Genomic DNA, 27,155 nt, shown 5'->3' with positions numbered 1-27,155 from the left:
GGGTACAGGCCTGTGGACGGAGCACTCTGAAGTTGCTTCACAAGAAAAGCACAGGGCAATTGAGGATGAAAGGAGGAAACCGATGACTCAGGCAACCAGCTGAGCTTTGGGGCTCGTTGGTACCAACAGAAGCCCCTCTTTTCATCATGAACTTCTCACTTGAGAATCCCCAACTGTGGACCCGGGAGGAAGGTGATGGTTGGTGTCCAGGGATTGAGGATATATCCCGTAAAGTCACGGCAGAAATCCCCAGTCCTATTTCTCTGGTTTTTTTACCCAGCCTCTTGCAAATGCCAGGATTACAATGCTATCTCCCTTAAACAAAACAAGGCTGTGAACACCTGAAAGCCCAGGTGTTCTGGAACTCAGGGGTCAGTCTCTGACACAGCCTAATTGGCTCCGTCTGACTCTGGCTAATGATTCTCCCAGCGTCTGGACTCTCTGTTCCATTTCGCCTGCCTGATAGAGCACAGTGTTCCCCTTGGAAGGATTTTGCTGGCTGAACCGGGGAGCCCAGCCCTAGCCTGGTCCCCCAGCGCCATGGGTTGTGAGCATTTGAGCGCCCTTTATAGCCACCGTTAAAGTGCGTTTCCGGCTTCTTCTCACACAACACCTGTTCATCTTTTCTTCCTTCTTAAAGGTGTCTGAGTTTAAAACTTGTCATTTACAGATGGGGAGATGAAAGGATTCACCAAGGGTCACATAGCTCGGACAGTGACACTTGGGACCCTGAGTCAGTTTCTCCTGGTACTTTGGGAAATCTTGAGTGTTCTGGGCAGCAGAACCCCCTTGAGCCAGTTACCTACCTACCCTGCTCACCTGAGGGTGTGCGCCCATTCCCCATCCCAAAGAGTGGAATATCGAGCATGTACGAGCCCTGGAGAATGTAGTGTCTCACCTGCTACGTTTGTTCATTGCAGTCGGGCCTTCTCCCAGAAGCTGCAGGACTGGAAGTATTATGGGCTGGTGTTCCTGGAGGCTCTGGCCAGACGATGGCCTCCTGGAGCTTATCAGCTTGATGAAGTGAAATTATTCTTTAATCCTAATAATGACTGTGACCTGGGCACCTACTGTGTGTGTGCCGGGTACTTCATGTAGGTTCTTGTTTCAACTACCTTGTGAGAATTAACACCCCCACTTTAAGGAGGGAAGTGAGGCTACAGAGTTGCTGCTGGAACCGTACCACCAATGAGTAGAAGAACCCCAAAGCCATGCCTGGTCACTAGCCCCCATAGGACTTCAGTTAGTGGGACCTGACTTAACCTCGGGGAGATCTCCCAGTTGACAAGGAGTGTCTAGAAGGAAGTCTGTTCCGTCACAGCAGGGCTGACATTCCTATGGTAAGAGAGAGTTTTGTGCCCTTGTGCTGAAGCCAGCCATACCCTGATTGCCCAGTCGTGGAAGCTGCCAGGGGAGGAAGGCGGTTAGAGGCAGTGGTGAGGTGAGCCCCCAAATCAGTGCTCTTAGACTTCAGGGGGATTTGTATTGTTTTTAATCTGCAATGAATTTACCACCCTATTTGCATTTTTATTTAAAACAATTCACCTTAAACTGGTTTGCACTCCTTGGTTACCTTCTGGGGAGGTAGTAGGAAGGTAATAATGCCATTGAAAACTGACCATGAGTGAGGACCGGAGCTGACTGTGGAGGTGCCATGTCCTTGGTCCCCTCTGGGGAAGAGTGATCTGACCCTGTCTTTGCTTGTGTGTTGTTGGTTTGTATAGGGGTTTCCTGGGGGAGGGGTGCACAATGATTAGCATCCTCACCTTTATCTTCTACTCCCTGGAGAAAGTCTGCTGAAGGAAGACTTGGCCGGAGCGTGCATCTTTTCTCCCTTCTTTTTCTCTTTGTGTCTTGGCTGGGGTGGTAAGAAAATTTTAAACAGTGTGGTATGGCTTTTGCATGCATTTGATATTTGTGTGTCTCATATATTGACATCAGGGGATAAACTAATGGCAATAATGATGTTGATATTAATGACAACTAGCATTTATTGAGCAGTTACTATATGCCAGGCATGCTGTTAAAGACTTCACATATCTTATTTAAATTAATCATCACTCAACCCACCCTGTGACATAAACACCGTGAGCCCAATTTTTCTAGGTGAAGAAACAGACCTAGAAAAGACAATTCGCATGTCCAGGGCATAAATGATAGAACTGGGACTTGAACCTGGGTTTGTTTGATTCCAGAGAGTGTTCTGAACTACTTCACTGTGCAGCTTTATAGTGTGTGTGTGTGTGTGTGTGTGTGTGTGTGTGTGTACTGGCTGTGGACGGCGCTTCTAAGCCTACTGGATTACCTGCTGGGGCTAAAAGTGGCAACAGAGGAGCTTTCCAAGTCTCTCTGGCTGAGAACTGAGTTGCAGGGATAGGGACAAGGTAGACCTGTGTTCTCTCCATGGGACATGAGAGTGGGGCTGCAGGATCCCAGCAAAACCAAGGGCACCAGGGCACCATGCAGCCTCCCAGTCGTATGATGTTTACGGTGTAGGATAAGAAACGTTCTCTCAGACGTAGAGATGCCTCAGCGCTTCCTCTTGACCCAGTCCAAGGTCTTGTCTTGAACAGAGTAGATACGTAGCCAAACCTGAGATGTTAGCCATTTACCAGGTCATTGGTGGGAAGCTGACTTCTGGAGATGTGAAAACCAGTCATCCTCAATCCCAGATGTTGCTCAGCCCTGCACGACTTTCCTGGTGGCTTTCTGAGCCCTGCCTCTGCTTTGGAGCCCCGTGTCACCGGTTCCTTCACCCTCCCATGCAGTAGTGAGACCAGGCTCCGAGGACCGTTCCCCACCAGGTTGCCAGCTGCAACTCCCCTGGAGCCATATCCTAAGCCAGTCGGCAGGGCTGGTGATTTTCCATTCAGCCAGCATCTGCCCACCTGCTCTCCTTGTCCCCTCTTCCCTGAGTCTGTGTGCCTTACAGAAACTCTTGACTTCGTATTAGTTTTTTATTTTGTTGATAAAGGAGAGAGGCAGGGAGAGAGAGAGCATGCCTCCCAGCCCCTCTCGGGGAGTACACATCTCCTTGAGGGAAAGAACACGCAGTGCCGGCCTTTGGAATTGGCAGCCAGTGTACTGTTCTCTGTCTGATAAGAGGTACTGTAAATAAAACTGTACACCGTGGCCTGTTGTAAAATGCCCTGCGTCTGTACTCATTGTTCTGACAGCCTATGCTTTTTTTGGGTCTGCTGTTTTGGTACACTCTGTACTTCCTTATGTAAGCAGGCGTGCATATCTCATCAGAACATTCAAGATGTTTATTTTAAAATCTCAAGGAATTTTTTTAAAAAAGGACACACCACTTAACATTAGATGCTGGCAAACATTACGTATTTTTTCAGTGGTTCTTTTTTTTTTTTTTTTCCTCCCTTCTTCTTATTAGCAGGGGGGTGGGGGAAGTCTGGGAGAGGGAGGGATTTTGAATTTTTTTCCTTCTCTATTGGCTTCTGCCTTATGTCCTCCAGAGAGACACCACCCCACATCTGATTGCATTCAGCAGCTTCTGCTCCTTCCCGATGCCCAGGCCCCCAGCCCCATCTCTGGTTAGGAGGGCGAGTGGGGAGGGAGGCTCTGTGCTTTGCCAAGGGGGAGGGGCCAGAGGCAGGGATCAGGGGTGAGAGGGCAGCTGCAGGGAGCTTGTATGTTTCTGAAAGTCTTTTCCTGGCTGGTCCCCACTTTGTTCCTGTGAGTCGGGGTGATCCTTGGCACCCACACACAGTGGCCTCCGTGCGGGCTCTGGCACGTGCATCCTTCCTTGCCACCAGCCTTTAAGTTGCTTGGAACCCGCCTCCTTCCTCTAGCCCTGTCATACCTCCGCAGGTATCAGGAAGTCAGGGAGAAAGGGGAGAAAAGTACAGGTCTGGGAAATCCCAGATGGTCAGGCACCTCCCCACTCCCAGGTAGTGCTTAGAACATCCTGAAGCCCCAACTGTAGGATCCCTGGGAGGCTGGTGGGAGCAGGGATGTCTTTGTCTCCCTGTCTGTCTCTTTAACAGTTGGGTATGTTGAATCTCAGATAAACTCAGTGCCTGGCAGGGGCAGAGAGTCACCCAGCAGATCACTGCCTGCCAGTGAAGGGCCTGCCTGGGGACAGGAGGCTCACTGAGTGTACTGGAGGGAGGGGCAGTGTGTTTGCTGCTGGGCTGAGCGCGCTGGGCAGCTGTGGTGGGAGCAGATGGGCTGAAGAGAGGGAGGTCTTACTCCAAAGGAAGCAGACAGCCCCGCTTCCTAACCTTTCCTTTCTCCTCCTCCGAACTGCCTGAGACCCCGGAGGCCATGTCCTTGAGTTTTAAAAAAGGGGCAGTAGAGAACTCAGAGTGTGTAGAATAAGGACTCTGCCACCCCCTAGGGGACAGCCTGGCAGTGCCCCGAATGGCCACTGTCTCCTTCCCAGTCCAGTTCTGCACACAGGAACCTGCCCAAGGTTTTCTTTGTTAATAAGCATTTAGTGGGCACAAACTACATGCTAGGCATGATGCAAGGTGTCAGGGATACAATAGAGCCCAAGAGAGCAGGAGCCTGCTCTCACAGAGCTTACGGTCTGCTGGGGAAGGCAGGAAAGAGCCCAGAAACACAGGACAATTGAACGGGGCTCCTGAGGCTTGTCCAGGGAAGATTTAAGAGGCAGGTTAGTGGACAGCTGATACTGACATGCTGGTTCTATGACAGATTTCTCTGCTCCTCTCAACAAAACACTTGCTCGCCTTTAAATCGGAGAGACGGGGCGGGGGTGTGTGTGTACATGCACATGTGTGTGTGTACATGCATGTGGTGCAATACGTCTTTATAAATGTGAGACTCAACTTTACACAAGATAAATGGCCTCCAAATAACTGTACACCCAATTCCAGTAAAATCAATCATCCCTTAATTGCACAAAGGGAGCTCTTTCTTTAACAGCATCATGACTGGTGATAATGGTAGCTGCTACTTATTGGTTCCATATGTCCACCCACCAGATACGGCGGAGCACTTTACCCACCTTGTCACAACCCTCTGATGGACCCAGCTCAGCTGGGATCTGAAGTCTGATCTGTCTGACCCAAGTCCTGAGCTCTTAACCACCCTGCACTGCCTCCTGAGGTATAAATAGCATCAATAATCGTTTATGTTTGCAGAGTGCTTTGTGAGTAACAAGGAGTTTTGTATTCATGACTGTCTGTTACCTCCTTCAATCCTCACAGCAGCCTCCGGGAGGCGGACAGTGAATGGTGGTTCCCATTTTACAGATGGGGAAATGGGTTCATCGAGGTGTGATGACTTGTGTGACGTCCACAGCAGTGAGTGGCTGAGTCAGGCTTGGGACCCAGTTCTCCCAGCTGTAGATCCTGTTGCTCTCTCCCTTGGTTCACTCGGATCTGTGGTTGCTACGGAGAAGAGCGAAGGTCTAGCCCCCTTTATTGTCTACTGTTCTCCCTCTGCTGTTTAATTTCCCTCCCCGAAATCTGTCCCTTGTGTGTCGTGTCCCCCACTCTGCCCTCCCTGACTCCGTTCCGTGTAGCTGGCCTCGTGCTCTTCCTGTCCCTGGCGTGGGCGTCCCACACGGTGGCGGTGCTTCCTACGGCCTCGCTGTCTTCATTCTCCACGCAGGCGTCAGCTCGTCAGGGAGGTCTTCCCTGCCCAGCCTGTAGCTAAGGACAGCCCCCGGCTGCTCCATCTCTCTTCACTTCATTTATTTCTCTTTTAATCACTCACCACCACCTGGCCTATTTTATATTTACTTGCTTTTTGAAAATCCGCCTTCCCATCTTGAATGTAAGCTCCATGAGGGCAGGGACTTCATCTCTTTTGTTTATTTACTATAATCTACCTTTTGGCTTATACTTAATGGATGTCCAAAAACCAGAGCCTATGTGTAGGAAGGATATGGCAGGTCATGGCTATCCCTGAGCTGTGTCCCTGGAGTTCTCCTCGCTCCAGGATGAGCCCAGGAAATTTTGCAGGGGGTAAATGCTGCTGCTAGGTCCATATGCACCCGTTGTGTTCATCTGGCATGACCTCCTTCCCTCCCTCTTCCCCCTCCCATTGATGCTTTATAAATGTATTAGTGGCTGAATGATGTCACCGTAATGCATTTTGGGAATAGCCATGTGGTTTATACACACTTGAGTTGCTTTGAATGCAAACCTGACATCATACTGAAGGCAGCAGCGAACAACATATGCACAGTAAACAGGCAGAGACTGTCTTATTGATTAACAGATGAGGCCTCTATTATCGATCAAAGCTTGGCGAGGAAATTTATCACTTTTAATTTCAGGGCTGCCAAATATTTCTGCCTCTGAGCCAGCCATTACAGAGACAATTTAAAGGCACAAGCCTTCTCGGGAGGGAGGATTTCGTCTGCCTCACTCTGCTCGGCTGGTGTGTCCGTGGAACGGCCTGTCTCTGCTCCTTGGCTCACCCTGGAGAGTAGCGGGGGATGGTCAGAGCCTGTCTGGATGGTGATGGCAGGAGGACAGGGGCTTCATGAGTGGGGACGGGCCACAGAGCCGGCGTCGGTGGTGCCGTGTGTGACGAGGAGTCTGACCCCCCTCACCGAGGACAGGGGCCTCTCACACTCAGCTCAGTTTGGTGACTTCCTCGAGGTGGGGACGTGGTGGGGCTTTGAAGGCAAGCGGCTGTGGTCAGGCTTGGGCCGCGCCAGCAGCCTCTGCTCGGTCACGTGTGCTCCTGCTTTATCTCCATCTGCACTCGTCTGATGGCACACATCCGGCCTTGATTCCCTACCTGCCGTCCTTCCCTTCTCTCTGCTGCTCAGTCATTAACGCGAGAAGTTGCTGCAGCCCACGCTGACGGCTGTTTTCTAAGAACCCCCTGCGCCACATCCCTTGCAAGCCGGCCGCGGGCTCTGGCGCGGTGGCGAGCCGCAGGGCACCCTGCCTCCCGGCCTGGACGTCCCTCCTCGGGCCTCCGCTCCGCCGTTCTCCACTAGGGAGCCGTGAGAACGGACAGAACCAAAGGAAGAGATGTAATTAAAATCGGATCCCTTCCAGAGCCACAGAAAACCACTGAGGGCTAATGATTTTGATGGGATGTGGGGGGAGTTTCTGGTTGTGAGGGAGCCGTGGCTTCACCCAGCCCCGGCCTCTCTGTTGGGGTCCCTTCTGCTCTTTGAGGTTCTTTCTGCATTTCCAGTGTAAATGAGTGAACAGTGGTCTTGGCTGTCGCCTCCGTGAACACACATTGTGACTGCTTTGCTGTCATCCCTGATAGAAATTTTCTTGGCCCTTTCTTCAAAGCTCTATAAGCCATGCACCAGGTGCTTGGCGTGAGGATGCCCTGCAGCTGGAAGGGACAGCCAGAGGTCATCATGGCATTCTCCCTGCCTCCAGGAGAGATTCCACCCCAGCCACCTAAGACAAATGACTATATTTACTTTCAGAGTGACTTCATATCTTCCCTGGGGTACTTTGCCACTCATTTACTCAGTCAGTCAGCTCATACTTACTGAGCACTTGCTAGAGTGGATCCTGCACATCAGTAGGAATGCAGGTATCAGGGAGGTGGACCAGGTTGGCGCCCCCCGGGGACTGCACAGTCTAGACCTACTCCAGGCTCCTCATACTCTTCACTGGCAAGAACCGTTCATGAGTGTTTTAAGTCTGTGCTGGTACAGCTTGTGTTTTGAGTTGTTTTTCAAACTTTTTAAAAGTAATGGAACCATTTTTCCAAATACAATTTCACACAAAACCCTGGCGTGTAAAATGGGAAAATTGAATTTTCATTTTTTTGAGTTGAGAGAAGGGAACCCAGACCCCACCATGGGGTCTTATCCATGAAGCATCTTTGCAGATGGAACCCTAGGGAGGCTGAAGGGTACAGGGATTAGGAGTGAAGGTTCTGAAGTCAGGCCGTCTGGGTTTGAATCCACCTCTACTATTACCCGCTGGTAGCATTGGGCAAAGCACTTAACCTCTCTGAGCTTGAGTTTACTCATCCGCTAAATGGGGGTAATAGTGTATACTACAATTGGCTGCTGTTAGGATGAATGCTACGATATATATTAAGCACTTAGCATCATGCCTGCTATATGTTAAAGCCTCAGGAAATCTGAGGTGCTTTGAAAATGGCACTGTGGGCTGCATGTATGTGTGAGAAGTAGTTCTGGCTCTTATGAGCCTCTAATGCAAAACTAAAACACAGGCGTACTTACAGAAGTGCTAAGACACGTTGAAAAGAACAGAATGCAGTGATGGGTTGTAAAGGGCAGAGCAGCAAGGGGCTGGAGGGCTTCGTGTCCATGAACTCCAGTCTTGAGAATGGAATGGGATTGGGAGAGACGGAGGGGCAGGCCTGGGCAGTGCTCAAGCACAGAGGCTCAGGGCGGCTGTAGCAACAGCCAGAGAGGGCCAGTGAGGACAGCCTGCTATGGAATTGGGCAGCTAACGGGGACAGGTTATGGATGGCCTTGAAGCCAAGTGGAGGGATTTAGAATCAGTACAAATTGTCAGCCATTGCATCTTCTGTTTTTTTTTTTTTTGAGACAGAGTCTCACTCTGTTGCCCAGGCTAGAGAGCCATGACATCAGCCTAGCTCACAGCAACCTCAAACTCCTGGGCTCAAGCAACCTTCCTGCCCCAGCCTCCCGAGTAGCTGGGACTACAGGCATGTGCCACCATGCCCGGCTAATTTTTTCTATATATTTTTAGTTGTCCAGCTAATTTCCTTCTATTTTTAGTAGAGACGGAGTCTCACTCTTGCTCAGGCTGGTCTCGAACTCGTGACCTCAAGCGACCCTCCCGTCTCAGCCTCTCAGAGTGTTAGGATTACAGGCATGAGCCACTGCGCCCGGCTGCCCTTGCATCTTCTTAAGTCAGGAAGTGTGAGGAATCAAGTGGCCTTCAAGGAACCTGCATCTGTTGAGTGGATCAGAGGGTGGCTGGTGGTGTGGAAGCCATCCCTGAGTCCCGCAGTGTTCTGGGTGTGATGCAGCGAGGGCCTGGACGGGGCAGTGATTATCCCAACTCAGTGAAAGAGATGCATGTAGAAGACATCTTGGAGGGAAAATGCCAGGGCTTGTGACAGATGACCCCCTGGACCAGATAACATATTAGAGCCTTGAAGATGATTAGCCAGGCATAAAAAGTACTGTTTCATCTTGACATGGTGCCATTGCCACTTTGAGCCTTATAAATCATGGTTGTAAAAAAGTTTATGAAATTGAGTTGCACTGAATGAATTTTGTTTATTCCACAAATATGGGTAGTAATAGGCTCCCACCGTGTGTCAGACAGAGGCAGCTGTGTGCAAGAGAACATGGGCCCTGTGTCAGCAGGGAGCTTACTGTGTGGTGGGAGAGAGAGACGGGTCCACAGGCATTTAGACTGGAGCATGGCCAGGGCCAGGAGCTGGAACATACAGGATGGTGTGGGAGCATAAGGAAGGGTCGCCTCCCCCAGCTGGGGGGGGGCGAGGGTATCATAGCTGACGCATAAATGATGACTGGGAGCCCCAGCCATCCCCAGTGGCCGGGGGAGCAGGGGAGGAGTGTCAGAGGCAGAGGATGTGCAGAGACCTGGCAGTGAGGGGGAATACGGCTCCCCCGGGAGCCCGTGGAGTTCGGTGTGGCTGGGGAGAAGGGAGCAGGGGTGAGGGGTGAGAGAGGAAGCAGAAAGGACAAGCACGCCAAGACATGCTTTGTAAGTCTTGGTAAGGAGTTGGAACTTCATTCTCAAGGCACTGGAGAGCCATTCGGGGGTTTTAAGTGGTCGGCTACAGGCAGCGGGGCGGGGTAGACGGTGAGTTTAGTTTGGGACATAGGGAGTTGGAGGTCCCTGTGGATAGCCAGGTAGAGCTAGGTCAGCAATTCTTGCTTTCCCCTGAAGTACCGTTTAGGCAGCAGGGCACGTTTCCCTGGTGGTGTCGTTTCCTCCTATCCGTCCCTCACCTGGGGCTAGCCCTTCTGACCCCCGTTCTCAGGACGTCTCACACGTACCCCACCTCTGATTATCTTGGTCATTCTGATTGTGTTCCTTCTCTCTGGGAGCTCCCTGGATGGGGGCATTTGGAACTCAGTCGGGTGTGTGGTCACCTCTTGGAGGAGGGTCTGAGATGACCTCGGGGGCCAAGGTCTCGCTCAGGATCTTCACAGGTGTCCAGCCCCCTCCCCGAGGGTCCCTCTGTGCAATTTTGGCCCAGTACTCCCACCCCTGCCCCGATGAACCGTTGCTCTAATGGTAACTGCCTCTCTTTTCTTTTAGCGGGTGCCAAAGCCTTCGTCTGTGATCAGTGCGGTGCCCAGTTTTCGAAGGAGGATGCCCTGGAGACACACAGGCAGACCCACACAGGTGAGCCGACCTTGATGCTCCTTCTCCAGGTTTCGCACGGTGTGATAGCACGAGGCTATGAACTAGCTAGGTGGGGACCTCTTTTTAGCAAATGCGATGCCCAGTCATTTCCTGGGGGAGCCATCAGTGGGGATGGGCTTCTGCCATGCTCCACTACTGCTGCCCGTGGGGGGGCTGGGTAGGAGTTTACAAGTATGACATCGCCCCATAAGAACAGCTGTCCTGGATTAGGCCGAGATCTCTGTTGCTAACAGAATGCTGAGAACCCATCTTCGTGGAGGTATTGAGTATGCTCCTCTTGAGGCCTTAGAAAGCGTGTGCTGTTATCTAAGCATCCCCTCCCCTTGGTCAGGAAATCTCTCGCACCCCATCTGATGAAACCCTTGCGTGGTCAGAGTGGGCTGGGCCTCCCTCTGCAAGAGCTGAGGCACTGTCTCAAAGAAGTCAGTCTGTGCACAAGGATGCATTTGAACAATATTCATTCACACTGATGTAGCTTTATTTGACTTCAGAGTGTTGATTTCACAGCACCAAAGTCATCTCATTATTACAGTCAGCATCGTCACCATCATCACAACAGCCCACACTTACTGAGTGCCCCCGCGTGCGGGACAGTGTTCTCAGTGCTTCACCTGATCCTGCTTGGCCAGTCTTACAGTAACGCTGTAAGGTAGGGAGGTACCCCCATGGATGAGGAAATTGAGCCTTGAAGGAGGGAAGGTGACTTGCCAGAGTCAATAGAGGGGACAGGTGTGGTAGAGCCTTGTAGTTCAGAGCTTAGACTGCCTGGGTTAACCCTGACACTGCCACTTCCCATTTGTAGGGCCGTGGATAAATTATTCAGACTCTCTTAGTTTAGGGTTCTCATCTGTTAGAAAAGTAGAGTAATAATATGATCTACCTCATAGCATAGGGTTATTGTGGGAATTAAGTAAAGTATTTCAACTGAGGTGCTTCATGGGGTATTAGACTCATAGTAAGCATTCAATAAGTAGTTGTGGGTATATTTAATTTAATAGAAATTTATTGAATTCCTACAGTGTGCCTGGCACTGTTTGGGAATTTAAGACATAGTGATGTATGACGCAGACAGCATTCCTGCCCCTCATCGCGGAACTGAGATTCTAACTGGGAAATGATACTGGCAAATAAGTGTATGATACAATGTCAGGTTATACATGATATTAATGACTACCACTAAGAAAAAGTAAAGCAGGATAAGGGGTAGGGAATGATAGGGAGAGAAGTGATGTTGTGGTCAAATGGTCAGGGAAGACCTCTTTGAGAAGGTGATATCTAAGCAGAATCTCCAAGAGAGGGAGGTTTCTAGGAAGACTGTCTAAGCAGAGGGAATAAGCACTTGCAAAAGCCCTGAGGCTGAGTCTAGCCTGACACGTTTAAGGACCAGCATGCAGAGCAGCGTGGCCTGAGAGGCCAGTGATTAGTAGGGGATGGGGGGATTGGGGGCATGAAGACAGGATGAGATGGGTTTCTCAGCCCGAGAGAGGCATCTGGATTTCATTCTGCAAGTGCTAAGAGTCCTTTGGAGGGAGAGAAAATATTTGCAAATCATATGTCTGATAAGGAACTTACTGCTAGAAATAAAAAGAGCTCTTACAATTAAAAAAAAATACAGATAATCAAAGAATGATCAAAGCATCTAAACAGACCTGTCTCCAAAGATAGGCAGCTAGCCAGTGAGCATGGGAAAAGATATTCAACACCATTGGCCTTCAGGGAGATGCAAATCAAAACCACAGTGAGATACTACACACCACTAAAATGTGGTTGCAATAAAAAATACAGATAGTAACAAGTGTTATCAAGGATGTGGAAGAATCAGAACCCTCATACTCTACTGGTAGGAGTGTCAAGTGGTACAGCCACTTTGGAAAACAGTCTGGCAGTTCCTCAGAAGGTTAAACACAGAGTTATCATGTGACACAGCAATTTCTCTCCTAGGCATATACCCAAGAGAATTGAGAACGTGTGCACACAAAACCTTGTACATGAATGTTTATGGCAGCATTATTCATACTAGCCAAAAAATGGAAACAACCCAATGTATTCAGCACAGGAACATGCTGGGCAGGTGTGTAGTCATACCATGTAGTCTAGGTGTGCAGTAGGCTGTACCATCCTGGTTTGTGTAAGGACAGTCTGTGCTGTAGCCTAGAGAAGCTCCCCACTAGGAATGGAGAGCTGGGACTTGGCCCGACTCCAACATGAGTGCTCTTTCCACTGCTCCTCGGCTGCCTGCACATTGAGTGTTGTCCATGGGTGTGTGCACTGAACAGTTCAGGGTGAGCCTGTTTAGAGATCATTCAGCTCATGGCCCCGTCCCGGACACGGCCCTTTTGTATCCCTGTGACCAATTTAACAAGACAAAATCACCTAATGACACATTTCTCAGAACATTTCCCCATGGCTAAATGACACATGACTGTATACATACAGATGCACGCATGTGCACATGCAGCTTTACTAAGATATAATATGCATATATACACATATATATATGCGTATCTACACACACACACATTTCTACAGAAGGGGAAAGAGTAGTCCATTGAAGAGTTTTTAGTGGGAAAATGACATTAAATAATTTATGTGTTTAAAAGATTACTCTGTGCTCCTGTGCTGAGAATTGACCACAGGAAGTTTCAGCGGTCAGTTGCTACGTAACAACCCACTCCAACAGCTTAAAACAACAAAGTGTTATTTTCTCTGACAGTCCTGTGGGTTGACTGGGCTCAGCTGGGCAGTTTTCACTTGGGGTCTCTCATGTGGTGGTCATCAAGTAGTGGCTGGGGCTGGTGTCATCTGAAGACTTGACTGGGCTAGATGTCCAAGGTGGCTTCTTCAGTCCAATATCTAACTCTTGGTGTATGGCCTGTCTCTGCAGCAGAATAGCCTGGACTTGATAGATGACAGCTCAGGGCTTCAAGAGTCAGGAAGCAGAAACTGCCAGCCTTCTGAAGAGCTAGGCTGCAAACACAGCATTACTTCCACCATGTTTTATTGCTCACATAGTCACAGGTCAGCCACAGATTGAAGGTAGTGGAAGGCTAGACTCCCTTTCTCAGTGGGGGAGTGACAGAAACCTATAGGGAAAGAGGGAATGGATGGCAGCCATCTTTGGAGACAAGCTACCACTGGAGACTGGTGTGGAAGAAGGAAGACCAGTCAGCTGCTGTTATAATTATTGTCATCAATATTTATAAGTTCTTGTCCTTCCTCTTAAAAGCTGCTTCTCTTTGGCGGAAAACATGCCTCCTAACACTGGTTATCAGGGGCTTTGGTCTGGCGCTGCCCTGTGCTGCCATAATGGGAGGAGAGCTTTATAGGGGAGCTGTCATTGCAGTCAACGTCTCCCCTGCTCGGTTATAGAGAAGGTAACTTGGTTAGGTTATTTTCCCCCGGTTCGAGATTTTGTTGCCATGAAAGCCAGGAGAGGACCAGGTCTCCCAGGGTCCCAGCCATTTTCTTACTGCCGGGCCACACATAACTGAGAATCCCACTCTGAGAATTCTAATCTGGGGGGTGGAAGACACTGAGCCATGAGGCAGCTTTGCTGAGCAGCTTAACTTCGTCCGCCCAGATTAAATGTGCAGCAGCGGAGAGCAAGCTGCCCTCTCAGCCAGGGGCAGGGGAAGAGGCTGAGTCCCTGAGGGATGAGCAGCTGGGCTGTCCCCAGGAAGACCCCAGACACGGCCTGAGCACCTCTTCTGTGCCTGGTGCGTGCTGGGGATGCAGGGTGACCAACACAGGCACGTGCCTTGTTCTTGAAAAAAGCTGGGGATGGTGGTCTGGTCCTTTGCCTTTCCCCAGAGACCTTGGGGGTGGGGCTCCTCTGCCGGAGGAGGAGGCTTCACCGGAGAGAGGTCAGCTACCTAGTGCCCCCTGCTGATGTGGAGGTAAAAAGTGGCTGGTGCTTGCTCAATAAAGATGGAGTAAACTGAGCTCTTGGCGAGGAATGGAGAAAATGCAGCCAAATTAGGGACGAGAGACCAAGGTGGACGCTTTGAAAGAGGCTCCCTGCCAGCCTGAGTGTGGGCTATGGGCAAGCGAAGAGCATCAGCTGCCTCCTTTGTGCAGCCTCACCCTCAGGATAGGGCTGGCGAGAGGTGGCCTGTGTGACAGTAGTGACTCGTTCTGACCAGTGGCCGGGCTCGTTCATCCCTCACAGCTCTGCTTCCTGCTGAACCCAGGTGGACTCTCAGCTCCCCTAACAATCAATGAAAGAACACAGTCTGAAATCTATTGGCCATCTCTGTTCTGGGAAAGGGGACCCAGGAGGAAGGCAGAGGCGTGATTACAGGGAATGCTGAAAATTCTGCCAAGCTATTAGAGTGGGGAAAGCCAAATGGGGTGCCAGGTGTCATCAGGGAGCCGACAGGAGAGCAGGAGCCCTGAAAAGGAGAAGGAATGGAGCCCCTGAGGAGAGTAAACATAATGCGCCACTTGATATGTTTGGTACCTTAGTTTGTAAAACATTTTTCTCTATTGTACCCATTCAACAGATGAGAAAAATGGAGACCTAGAAGCTACCCTCTAGGAAGTGGAGAGTTGGAACTTGACCCAACTCCAACTCGAGTGCTCTTTCCACTGCTCCCCAGCTGCCTGCATGTTGACCGAGTGCTGGCCATGGGCCGTGGACTGAACGGTTCAGATGAGCCTGCTTAGAGACCCATTAGCTCATGGCCCCATCCCGAGCAAGGCTCTTTTGGATCCCTGTGACCCATTTAACTAAGAAGCCCCAATACCCTGATGTCCACAGCCTCCTCCTGGGGTAGGATACAATTTCCCCGAGTCAGATTGGATCTGGGAGTTTCATGCCCAAGGCTGCCATGCAGGGAGTCAGTGGAGCTCACACGTGGCATTGCACAGGCTGGGTGATTATGGCGTCTTACAGGTGTTCTTGAAACTGAAAAATGAAATTAGTAGAAAGTATTTCCAATTCCAGTCGAGCCGAACGAATGGCATCTTCACGTCTCACGCTTTTGACCCCGCTTAGCCTGATTTTCTGTGCTGGTCTGTGTGTCCCCCTCCATCACCTCCTCCCCTCCAGATCTTGGTGGGTTCATGTTGGTGCTCAGGGCGTCCATGCTTGTGATTGGGCTGGGCTCAGGCTTTGTTGTCACATTTCAGTTTTCTGTTTTGGTACAGCGAAGACTTTGAGGAGATAAACAGAGATCATTTTACACCTTTTATATTATGACAAATACATATTGCAAAACACTGCTGCTTCCAAAATGTTTGGGTTGCAGAGCAGTGAGGAATTAACAGCTAGGCAGCTCCCGAGATGCTCGTACTTCATTTACACATCAGAATTTTTTTTACACTGTTCAGTAAAATAAAAGCGAGAAAACACACATGCGTGCACATACACACACACATGCACACCCAGTGTACCACCTAGGTTCTATATCAGGAATGTCTTAAATTAGTAAGTAGTTCTTTAAGTCCAGATAAACTGATAAATACCATTAATGGCTTAATTTATACTCTGGGTTTGAAATTTGACACACGGACACTATCTTGGCTCAGGAAACACAAGTGGTTTTGTGCCAGAGGTTTTAATGACCGATCAGTAATATAAATTGCTGCATCACTGAACAGAAATAGCTTCTCCATGTCATTTGATCTGGAAACTTCTCCGGCCAGGCAGCAGTTAATAAATTTAAAAATAATTACCCTCTTTATTCAAAGTCAAACTAATTAGGAATAGGTTTTACAAATCATAATGTTGTTCAAGCCACTGTACATCCGTGTTTGGGACTTGGACAGGCCTGGGGGCAGCAGACAGGATCGGGTGGTGGTAATTGGAGGGCAGGGAGATACTTTGGCTGCTGAGCTCAAGGGTAGGGGGCTGGGACAGTCTTCAGCATGTCTTCAAGAGAAGACGGGAGGTCTCAGTGGGGAGGCTGTGCAGGTGACCTGTAGGAACCTTCAACTCCTTTAGTGCACATGTAGGGAACTCAGAGCAGCTACCTACTTCTGATCTGAACCTGGGGAGTTGGGGCCAGGGCTGGTCTGTGCAGGCAAGGTAGAGAGACTGAGCGAGAAAGGAGCGGGAGAGGTGGATATGCAAATGACTGCTTGGGGAGCATAGACCTGCCCACGGGCAGGGAAGTGGATGCAATGGTCTTTAGAGGGCATTACTCACTGTGCAAGTTTGGACCCTAACAGGGTGGCTCAGGTTTGTGTCCGAGACCTCAGACCGCAGGGAAGAGGAACCCCAAGGAGCCTGAAGTCAGAGTGTAAAGTTTGGGGTATTTGGTGCATAGGGAGCCAGAACTTGGGATCTGGTGTCTCGATTCAAATTCCAGGCCCATCGCTTGCAAGTTTTATGATCACGGGCAGATTGTTTAACTTCTCTGAGCCTTGGTTTCCTCCTTGTAACGTCAGGACAATAATGCCGCCTATTGTATCTATTGTGTAAGGGGTATTGTGAGGATTTAGTTTGAAATCCATGTGCAGCTCTCAGCATAGGCCTTGCATGGAGTAAGCTCTCAGGAAATGGAGATGGGAGTTACTATTATTACATCACAGTCTTCCTCAGAGGCCTTGGAGAACACAAATTTCCCCACTGGGTACATGAGAGGGAAAGGGCCAAGTCTATGGCGATGGTAGTGGAGGGACAGGAACAGTGATGGTGCAGCCATTTGTCCAAGGTGGAGGTGGGATCTTTTAGGATCCCTGACTATGTCCTTTGGCCAAGAGGATGTTTGCAATGTGCCCGTCGAGCTAACAGCCACTGGGGCCCCCTCAGTGCAGTGAAGAGGAGTGAGAGCAGAATGAAGTTGCACACTTTGAGCAATCTCATGGAGCAGATTTGATAGATTTTAAGGCTTTGGGGACTGGAATACCTAAAGCTGCCCAGAGGAGCCACACCCTGCCAACATGTAAACAAGTAATATGTAAACCTAGGCCAGACAGGCTGCAGAGCTGGAATCAGGGCTAAGCAGGTACACCAGCCTCCAGGAACACCAGGCACGTGCCCTGCTGCATCTTAGAGGAGGCCTCAGTGGCTGGTGCTCTCAAAGGCTCAGGAATACTGAATCCTGCTGGGGTCCTGGCCCATGTCTGCTACCACCAGGAACCTGGGTATTCTGGTAGTAGCACCTTCCGTCTCATCCCACCTTTTCCCTGGTAAGGAAAAGAGGCAGAGAGGCAAACAAAAGATGGCCAAGGTCATTCCTACGTTTAGGAGTTCTGGGGCTGGGAACCTCCCACAGGTTCAGGGTCTTAGGTTGAACTAGACCCTAGACTTGCCCCAGGGCAATGCAGTTCTCTCCTCCAGCCCCCAACCTGCTCTACCAGATCTGCCAGGTTAATGACTCAGGTTTGCTTTGGACCAGAATAGTCTACGCAGCTGGTTTATCCCATCATTCCACCATTTACTTATTCCCTAAGTTATTATGCACCTACTGTGTGCCAAGTACATTGTGGAACCAATATGTAATGGTGAACAAAACTTGGTCCCTGCCTTGCTGAAGGTTGCAGTGCTGGAAGGAAATGAACAAGTAAATTGAACTTGCCTTAGGTACACATAATTCAATAGCTGTACTCTACTGGATACTTTGGAGTTATGATTTTATTAAGTCTTTACTACAGTTCTAAAACATAGACATTTTTTTCTCCCTAGTCTGTGCTATAGAAAACTGAGACCCAGAAAGGTTAAAGAAGATGGTCCAGGGCAGAGCTAGAATTTGTGCCTCGGTATCCTGCACCCCAGAACCCTTGTTTAACCTTGTCCCCGTGGGTGCTGGGCATGGACTCTAATGTGCAGGCCAGGGGATTGGTGCCCATATTTGGAAAAGGGGGTCAGTGACGAACAAACAAGCCAAACTAGAATTAAGACCTGCAAGTTCTTATTTTCGGCCCAAGGTTCTCTCCACTCTGACTACAAAATAAGTACTTTCTTGTACTGGCCTAGAAAAAGTTGCTTAGTTTCCACATTCCTGTGTCACAGGGGAAGCCATTCAAGCAGATGTAAATCTTGAGATGCTGGTTCTCATCCACTCCGCGTTGGCTGCAAGAGAGTCTTGCAGTCCAGAAATAGCTAACGTACCTGGCAGCCACGGGCCTGCGCTGCGGGCTCTGTTCTTGCCTTCTAGCAGGGATCGGGCTTTGGAGGGAACCCTGCCCGAAGAGTCCTCTCTGCTTCAGCGTGGAGGCCGCTAGGAGGCATCTCGCTGCGGCACTGAAAGGGGGAAGCAGCAAGGAGACACCCACATGTACACTCTCAAACCCTTTGCCACTGTGTGACCACCCCCTCCTTTGAAGGTGCAGAACTGCATTTCCAACCTTGGTGTTGTCTACCTGCTCATGCCGGCCCCTCTGTCACTCCTGATATGTTAGTGATGCTTGGAAAAAGCGTCAGGGACAGTCTCTGGCTCCGAACTTCAGGGTAGAAAATGGAATCCTTGTTTGGAGGACTCTCCATGGCAGGTGACTTTGAGTGGGCTGGCGGGAGTAGCAGGCAGGGCAGAGGATTTAAAATGGTGAGCAGTGACATTCCTTTCCTCTGGATGGCTGCTAGTCTTGCCCCTCTCCTGCTCTGGTCCTGGCACGAGGGGCAGAGCTGGGCACCAAGGAGTTCGTGTTGGGGTGGCTGGCCTGGTCCTACGGCAATAGGAAACTAGCAACTGTTCCCAGTGGCTGGCCCCAGAGGAGGTGGGAGAGGAGCCAGATGATGACAAATAACTTAATCTACGTAAAACTTTACGTGGAAAAAAAAAAAAAAGGAAGAAAGAGCCAAGAGCCTCAACCCCCTGCCCAGGGTTTGGGTGGGGGGACAGGACAGTGAGTCATCAGAGGGACACGCGGACTCCATGCAGCTTGGCATGACCTCCCCATTGAAAGCATAATAGCATTTGACTTTTATAAATATCAGAGGTGATTTGTATAGCGTTTCACACGGCCTGCCAGGGAGCTTAACCTGAGAAAGCTGGAGCTCGCGCAGGGCCGCGGAGCGTCATAGGCACTTCGGCAGGGAGAGTCATGTGCTGCTGTTTGTACAGTCAGTGCCCAGCATGGATTTACTCTTGACCTCATTTCACGCTGTTACTATAAAGGCGTGTTTGATGCCTAATATAGAGTTTTATTTCCCAAGCACAGGGCTCTTGGCTCTGTGGGAGCTGCTTGCTGTGGAGCGGAGAGGGACAACCACGCCATCCCCTGCGGGCCCAGACCAGCCACCCTTCTCTGCTGTGCCCCCTAGTGGCTCTCAGGGCCTCTCTGGCCACCTTCTGGAGGGGTCTCTGATACAATTTTTTAATTATTAAATTTTATTTTTTAATTAATAACTTTTATCTTCAGAGCAATTTTAGGCTTGTAGCAAAATTGAGTGGAAAGTACAGGGAGTTCCATATACTCTCTGTCCTCATACTACACACCCAGGCTCCCCCACCGTCACCATCCCACACCACAGTGGTTCATTTGTTACAAGCAGTGACCCTACACTGACATGTCATTATCACCCGAAGTCCATAGTGTACACGAGGGTTCTCTCTTGGTGTTGTACGTTCTGTGGGTTTGGACAAATGTATAATGACACGTATTCACCATTCATTGTAGCATCGTACAGAGTAATTTCACTGCCCTAAAAGTCCTTTGTGCTCTGCCTGTTCGTCACCCCAGTACTTTTTATGTGAAGCATTGCTGCTTCAGATGGTGTTTTGAGGGGATCCGTGGTGTTTGGCTATTTGGGGATTGGAGCAGGAAAATTGACCCAAGGTGGGTTTGGATTAGAAAACGTTGAAGCTCATTCGCTCAACACACGTGTCCAGTGCCCACTGTATGCCAGACATCTATTCTGGGCCCTGGGATAGGGATACACCAGTGAGCAGGACATACATGGTCCCTGTGGTCCCTGCCCTGCACCCACCTCCCCATGGTGGAAATCGTGCTGAATATCATTGGTGGGGCTGGAGGGGAGGCAGCATGGTGTTTGGAACCAGTGATGACTTAGGAGAAAGGAGAACTAGGTTTTTGTCCTGGCTCTGCCATGGACTTGCTTTATAACATGGGACAAACTGCTTTGTTTTTCTGCCTCTGTAAAATGTGGGGTGTGGGAATTGGGCAAGAAAAATTGTTGTTTTGAGGGTTCTGTGGTTCCAAGGACAGCCTAAGATCCTCATCTTGTGTTGATCATCTACATTTTTCTTAGCCTTAGCTTTTCACATTTGTAAATGATGATTAATAATCAGTGGTGGTTGTAAGGACTAACTAAAATAATCCTTGTAAAGTGCTCAGCCTGAGGACCGAATGTAGAACGACATATGCCGTGAGCAGTAGCTGCCCACTACTGCTACTTTTGGAGGTCTACAGTGTCTGTCCCCCACCAGTGGACAAGTATTCCCTTCACTTTATTTAGTAGCTTATTCAATAACAATGTATTAAATACCCACTGTGTCTGAAGAAGGGATTAAAGATGAAGATCTGTTGCCCTTTAAAGACTATTCTAGAAACTCGAGGGGAATGATGGACTCGATCTTTGAGGACAGAGTGTCCCAAAAGTCTCCATACAAAGGGAAAACTTTGTAATATTTTATAAATAAAGGTGCATTTAGCTACAATTTCCCATTTTTCCTATGTATGGGGATGCCCTGTATTATTCAGAGCTTGGTCTGTGCCCGGCACCATTGCTTTTTATATATTATCTGATATAGTCATCATAACACAACGGAGAGGTGGGTTTCACTGTCTGCGTCCCTGATGAGGAGCCACAGGCTCTAAAAGGTTTCAGTAACGTGATCATTCAGTGGCAGGACCGGGGGTCCAAACTGGTGTTCCCAGGGGGGAATGTGACGGGGTTTCCGGGTGCCCATTGCTCTTTCTGTTCGGAGGTGTCCCTGCATCTGAGTCCTGATCATCAATCAGCCTCAGCCCTGATCCCCGGTTTCTACGTGCCTCCCTGTGTGCCCCTGTTCTCCCTGGTCCCTGTCCCCACCACCGTCTGCTCCTGCCTTTCCTCCCTGACTTCCCGCCCTTCTCCATCGTGACACCACCGCTGCCCGATGACAGAAAGGAGTTAATAAAAACCAATGTGTAACTGAAACTTGAAAGGCCATAAATCGCCTTGTTTTTTCTAGGATGTTGGTAGCATTTTGATTTAATAGTTGGACAAACACAAGGGCCTATTTTATTCAGAGTTTACAGGCCTCAAGGCTGTTATTCCTCCAAATTTAATAGCATTGAAATTGCAGGGTTTGCTATAATTTGCCTATCGCTTTCTGCTCCACCATCGATGTTTATTGTCAGCAGGATGGAATCTCAATCCGACTCACTTAGATAACATGTCTGTTAAACATTTCGATAATTGTACCATCATTAACTTGTCACATTATTTTAGAGATTCAAAACAGAGGCAGGGTAAGTAGAGGTACCCACGGGGGTGGAGGTGGGGGAGGAGGAGGAGGAGAAGGAAGAGACAACCTCTCCTGAGTTAGACAACCCGGAGATGAGACAGTAGATTTCACACTTGGCATTTCATCGGAGGTGTCTAAGTTAAGGAGGCGTGAGTTGAAGAGATGGGCCCAGGGTTGCTCCCTGCCAAGCCCAGGGAGCGTCTCTCAACCACCAGCCACTGTGTCAGTCAGGCCTGCTGTCTGCCGACCCCTGAGACATTGTGGCAAATGCTCAGAAACCCTTAGTGTTTCATCCCCAACTTTTGCCTTTTTGTACCAAAGACCAATTTTTAAACTTTTCTTAGGGATGCTGGTTGCAACATTATTTGTAATTACGAAGCGTTGAGAATGACCTAAAGATCAGGAATCTACTAATTATGGTACCTGACATGGAAAGATGTCCGTGATGTTTTGTGTGATGAAAGCTGGTTAGAGACAACAGGTTATGAAGTGTGATCCCATTTAATATGAGTACAGAAGCCCTCCTGTAAGATTCTATGAGGCACTATACCTTTTAACAGTGATTGTCTTTAGAAATGGAATTATAGGGCAAAGCGTGTTTTACTTTCTGCTTTATCTATTTTTGAGTAATAATAATTATGATTTACAGGCATATACCATTTGTATAACTTTAAAAATTAAAGTCATTTTATAAGTAAGAAAAATATCACGTCTGAGTATTACTCTTTCGATGGAGGAGGATTTCTAAAAAGTACAAGTAGATGGGTTTTGAGAGAGCTCAGGGACATTAATATCTCCACCACACTGGCAGGTGCCTCAGTTTCCCACTGTTAGGACAGATAAATGCGAGATGAGCTCAGCATACTGGGACTGGGCTCAGAGGGCAGGCCTGTGGTCCTGTTCACTAGGGGAGTGAGGAAATGAGTAGCAAGAGAGCTTTTCATTGCACCTATATGAGGACTGAGGTCACACCCCGAGGGGTGACAGAGGCCAGGGACAAATAAGAATGAGCTCAGCTGGAAGTAGGGGTAACTCCCCATCTGGGAGATTTGGGGGAGCAATTTATATCAACGATAACAGGGCACTGAACTGGGAATACCAAAATGCCCTCTGGAAATAATGGAGTGCTTGTCCCCAAGGGTCACAGGTGTGACTACAGTTCTGTCCATCTGGCTTTTGGACACTGTGTTATCTCCTGCATCCCAGGGTCAGTGACTTGGACAAGCGAACTCTCACTGTTGCCTCTCACAGCTTGTGTGTATCTTAGTGACACAAGGGAATAGGAACAAAATGCACAAGTCAAAAAACATAGGTTAATGTTTCCCCAACTGTATCGTAAATAATGCAGATATTTGGGGGTGGGAGGGAAAAACAATATAAATATTTTATAGACTGTAGGCTAAGTAATGTATATATTTAGAAAAGCAGCTTAAATATTTCATATGCTACAGGGCAGATTCCTGCTTAGAGGAAGAACTGGGCTGGTGAGTCTGGGGCTAAGGGTGTGAGAACCGCAGAGCCCAGGGTGGAGGGAGGGAGGGAGGGGACACAGTGACAGTGTGTGTGTGAGATCAGAGGGTGGCAAGGACAGGCAGCTACCACTTACCTGGAACCCAAATAGTTGGACGTCTCAGATTTTTTTAACTGTCTTTTAAATATCCTGTACCATTTTTGTTTTTAATATGGAAGAGAGACACATGACAACCTAATAACAATTTAGTTGTAAAAAGCAAATTCCAACCCAAGATAATTAAAAACATGTATCCACACAAAAACTTACACATGAATGTTCATAGTAGCATTATTCACAGTAGCCAAAAAGTGGAAACTCACCAAATGTCCACCAACTGATGAATGGATACACAAAATGTATATCTATATGGTGGACTGTGATTTGGCCATAAAGAAGAATGAAGTACTGGTACATGTTATAACATGGATGAACCTCCAACACATCATGCTAAGTGAATGAAACCAGGCATAAAAGGCCACATATTGTATGATGCCATTTATGTGAAATGTTCAGAATAGGGAAATCTGTCTAATCAGAGAATAGGTTAGTAGTTGCCAGGGAGTTGAGGGGAAAAGAGGGCGGGAGTGACTGCTAATGGGTATGGGGTTCTTTTGGGGGTGATGAAAATATTTTGGAGTTACATAGGGGTGGTGATGGTTGTACAGCTTTGTGAATACATTAAAAACTATTAAAAGGGTGAATTTTCTGGCATGTGAATTATATTTCAATTAAATTAAAAAGCAACTCCTAGGCATATTGTTGGTTTTTACAGACTCAGCGCATTCTCCTATACCTGCTGCGTCATAGGGCTGTCTCCACAGGTAGCACTTTGCATAATAGTGACCATTCAGACAATGCAGGAGACTGTGGCACCTTTGGATCGTTCTCTTCACCAGAAGCAGCAGGGAGTAGGGAAGGCCCAGGGATGCCTCCTTGCCCTCCCCATTTCTCCATTTTCAGAAACAGGAAGAAAGAGTCAGGTCAGGACGGGGAACTGGCAGGTCGTGAGTCTGACATCCACAAAGTCGGGAGGAGACTAGACAGTTGCCTTCTGTGTATATCTCAAGAAGAAAAGCCAACCCTCATCTGGCCTGGGAGGAGTCACTCTTGCCAGAGGCAGGACACAGACAGTACTGACCCAGGTGCCCCATTTTAAGAAAAGAATCATACCATTAATACATGTTTAGCGTGGGGGAATTAGAATTCTAATACATATAAACAAAGGAAACATGTCCCCCACAGTCCCGCCATCTTTATTCCGTTTTTCTTTTAATCACATATGGGGTGATAACATGCGTGCTGCTTTGTAATCTGTTGCTTGCCTGCCAACAAACCTGTATCTTGATGATCTTTTTAGTGGTTTCCTAGTGTTCTTTCCTATGCCCATTCATTTTTTATGCCCTGATGTTCCTTACTTGTGCACTGGGGGACCAGACCCCCATGTCCAAAGGACCTTCCAGGGACTGCAGGCAGGAGAAGCACTAACAGAGATGCAGCACATTATCACCTCTTACCTATTGCTGCTTCTGTCAACAAGATAAACTGGGCTGGCCAAGCAGTTTTGCAGCAGTTGTTTACTTGGCCATTCCACGCAAGCTTGAGATGCTGGGAACATATCCAGTCCCCACATTCAATCTTCTTAGAAACTGTCTCCCCTTGGCTTTCTCTAGCCTTGCAAAGGGCCACTCACCCTGGGCAAGATTTGGGCAGGTAATTTACCTCTTCCACTAACTTAATGAATGGCATTGCCCAGGGGCTGGGCAGACCGAGAAAAATGGAGGCATCAATTCATTTGCTAAGTTCAAACCCAGAGTTAAGTAACAAGTTAAGCATCTGCATACATTAATGTGTCCCAGGCCCAACTAGGGACGATTTCCTAGAGTTGAAGAGCCCCAAGCTGGTGTTAGGCAAAAAGGCTTTTCTTTTGGGATTTTCTTCTCCGACTACTAGGAAAAGTTACCTAACAGAGGGATTGCACGTTTGGGTCAGATGAAACGTTCCCTGCCCCCTCTAGGAGAAGATCCATTACAGATTGGAAATGACTTTGTCTCTAAGTGCCCGTTGTCAGATAGGATGCACATTCCCTCAACCAAACAAATATAAAATGCTTCCAGCCTCTGCCTCGGATTTTCTATTACTGTTTCACAGGACTCCAGAGAGTTTTAAGATAGCAATTTGATTAAGCTTATGGGGAAGATCCCATCAGATAACATTCTTTTTCTGCAGGTAGAGATAATGTGTTCAAGTATTAAGTATGTTTTAAAGGTAATTATCTTTTCCATATTCATTTTAGTTACAGGAATTGACAAGGGGGGAGCCTTGGCATCTGAAAGCTGCCCCTTGGGCCCTGGAGTCGCTCTGCCTTCTCTCCTCTGGGGAGCACACTTGAGGCTTTTGACAAATGAATGAGCACCAGGTGTTTTTCTCTTTTGCAATGACTGGCGATCCCCTGTCTCCAGAGAGGTGGTCCAGAAGGCGAGGGCTTGGCCGCTGACCTCATCCAGCTCTCCAGCTTGGATGGGCTGATGTTGAATACTTGCTGGGCTCCCCATCTTATCTTAGGCTCCTAGATGTTAGGAGGGGGCCTGGCTGCTACCCAGAGGACTTGCCTCATCCAGCAGGGAGTCATACTGCCACATCCCCCATCTTCAAGAGTAGAGCCTGGAATTACCATTTACGTATACTGAGCCCAGTGTCGGGTGTATTTACCTGGGAGAGGCTGATTAGAGGTCCTAGAATTCTAAAACCTGCAGACTCCTAGACTTTAGAAGTAGAGCAAGGGGCACTAGGAAGCATGATCCTGAGCCTCAGAGAGGGTCTGTAATTTTCCCAGTATCATGCAGCAAGTTAGATTTTTGTGGGCCAGAAGGCAGGAATGCCTGATCTCGGACCCCTCCTCCTGTGCCGTGGTACACCCACAACTCTGTGCTGTCTCCAGTAAGGAATCCCCTTCCTTCTCCCTGGAGATCTCCAGAGTAGGAGATTCCGTCCCAGGCAGCCCTCCTTGGCAATCCGTGATTCAGGGTCTGCACCAGGCCCTGTGTGGGCCTGAGGGGCCCCCAGAGCAAGCCCTGCGCTGATGCCCTGGAGTTCTCAGACCTTGCTTTGCCTACCAGCTGTGCTGTTCTAAGCACTCCATGCATTTTTTCAAAGTAGAAAAGTCATGCCCAGACCCTGCCTTGAGAAAGCTAACTGTGCTAGGGAGGAAAACACACACATAGCTAAAAAGAAAAAATTCACAAAACAAGGCAATTTGAATGTGATACATGCTCTAGGAATTGAGGGGCGATGTTTGTATTGTTCCCCATCCCTTTGTCTGCCTGAAATCCTTTCTGCTATGGACAGAAAGCCATGGCTTCTGCATACAGCACTTCTGCATGTCACTTCTCTGCCTGATCCCTCAGGGGCCCTCTGTTAGACGGGCTGCAGCTTGGAAGGCAGCTGGCACTGGGAAAGGACCCCAGGTGAGAGGTTCATGACTTAAAACCCAAGGATGGTGGCATGCACCGTTGTCTTTGAAAGACTGCCCCACTTCTCTCAGATGTTGGTGGCAGTGGAGAGGTGGATGCAGAGTTGATAGAGACAGCCCAGGGTTTTGGGGCGTGGCTTCATGTACTATATCCAAGGTAAGGATGGCCCTAGCATCTAAAGTGCACACCTGCTCTTGCATCTCCAACTCTTATCCTTCAAAGGATCCTAATTGTCTTCTTACCCCAGCTACTTAAAATCATTTCAGGGAACTTCATTTAAAAATGTATATCAAGCAAGAGCTCCCGTCTCAACCCATTGAATCAAAATCTCTAGCGTGGGGCCCAGACATGGTAAGTTTCTCTCCCAGGAGACTGTCATGTGTAACCAAGGCTGAAAATCTCTGGAGATGAGACTCCACGAATGGCCCAGAAAGTTGGTCCCAGTCAGAGTCTTGGGCCTCATCTTTTGCAATCCCCTACTACCACGCACTTACAC

General features: G+C 48.8%; 1 protein-coding gene across 1 annotated transcript in view; it reads left to right on the top strand.

Annotated features, from left to right (window-relative positions):
* Positions 1 to 27,155, top strand: part of ZBTB16 (zinc finger and BTB domain containing 16) — a 179,286-nt gene that overhangs the window by 107,299 nt on the left and 44,832 nt on the right. The window contains exon 4 of the mRNA XM_045556530.1: positions 10,212 to 10,298. Within this exon, the coding sequence (XP_045412486.1) occupies positions 10,212 to 10,298 (87 nt within the window). The remainder of the gene's footprint in view (positions 1 to 10,211; positions 10,299 to 27,155) is intronic.

Source organism: Lemur catta, chromosome 7, assembly GCF_020740605.2.
Source record: "Lemur catta isolate mLemCat1 chromosome 7, mLemCat1.pri, whole genome shotgun sequence".
Taxonomy (NCBI): domain Eukaryota; kingdom Metazoa; phylum Chordata; class Mammalia; order Primates; family Lemuridae; genus Lemur; species Lemur catta.
Note: the sequence above shows the minus strand (reverse complement) of the source record. Positions and strands in the feature narration are given on the sequence as shown.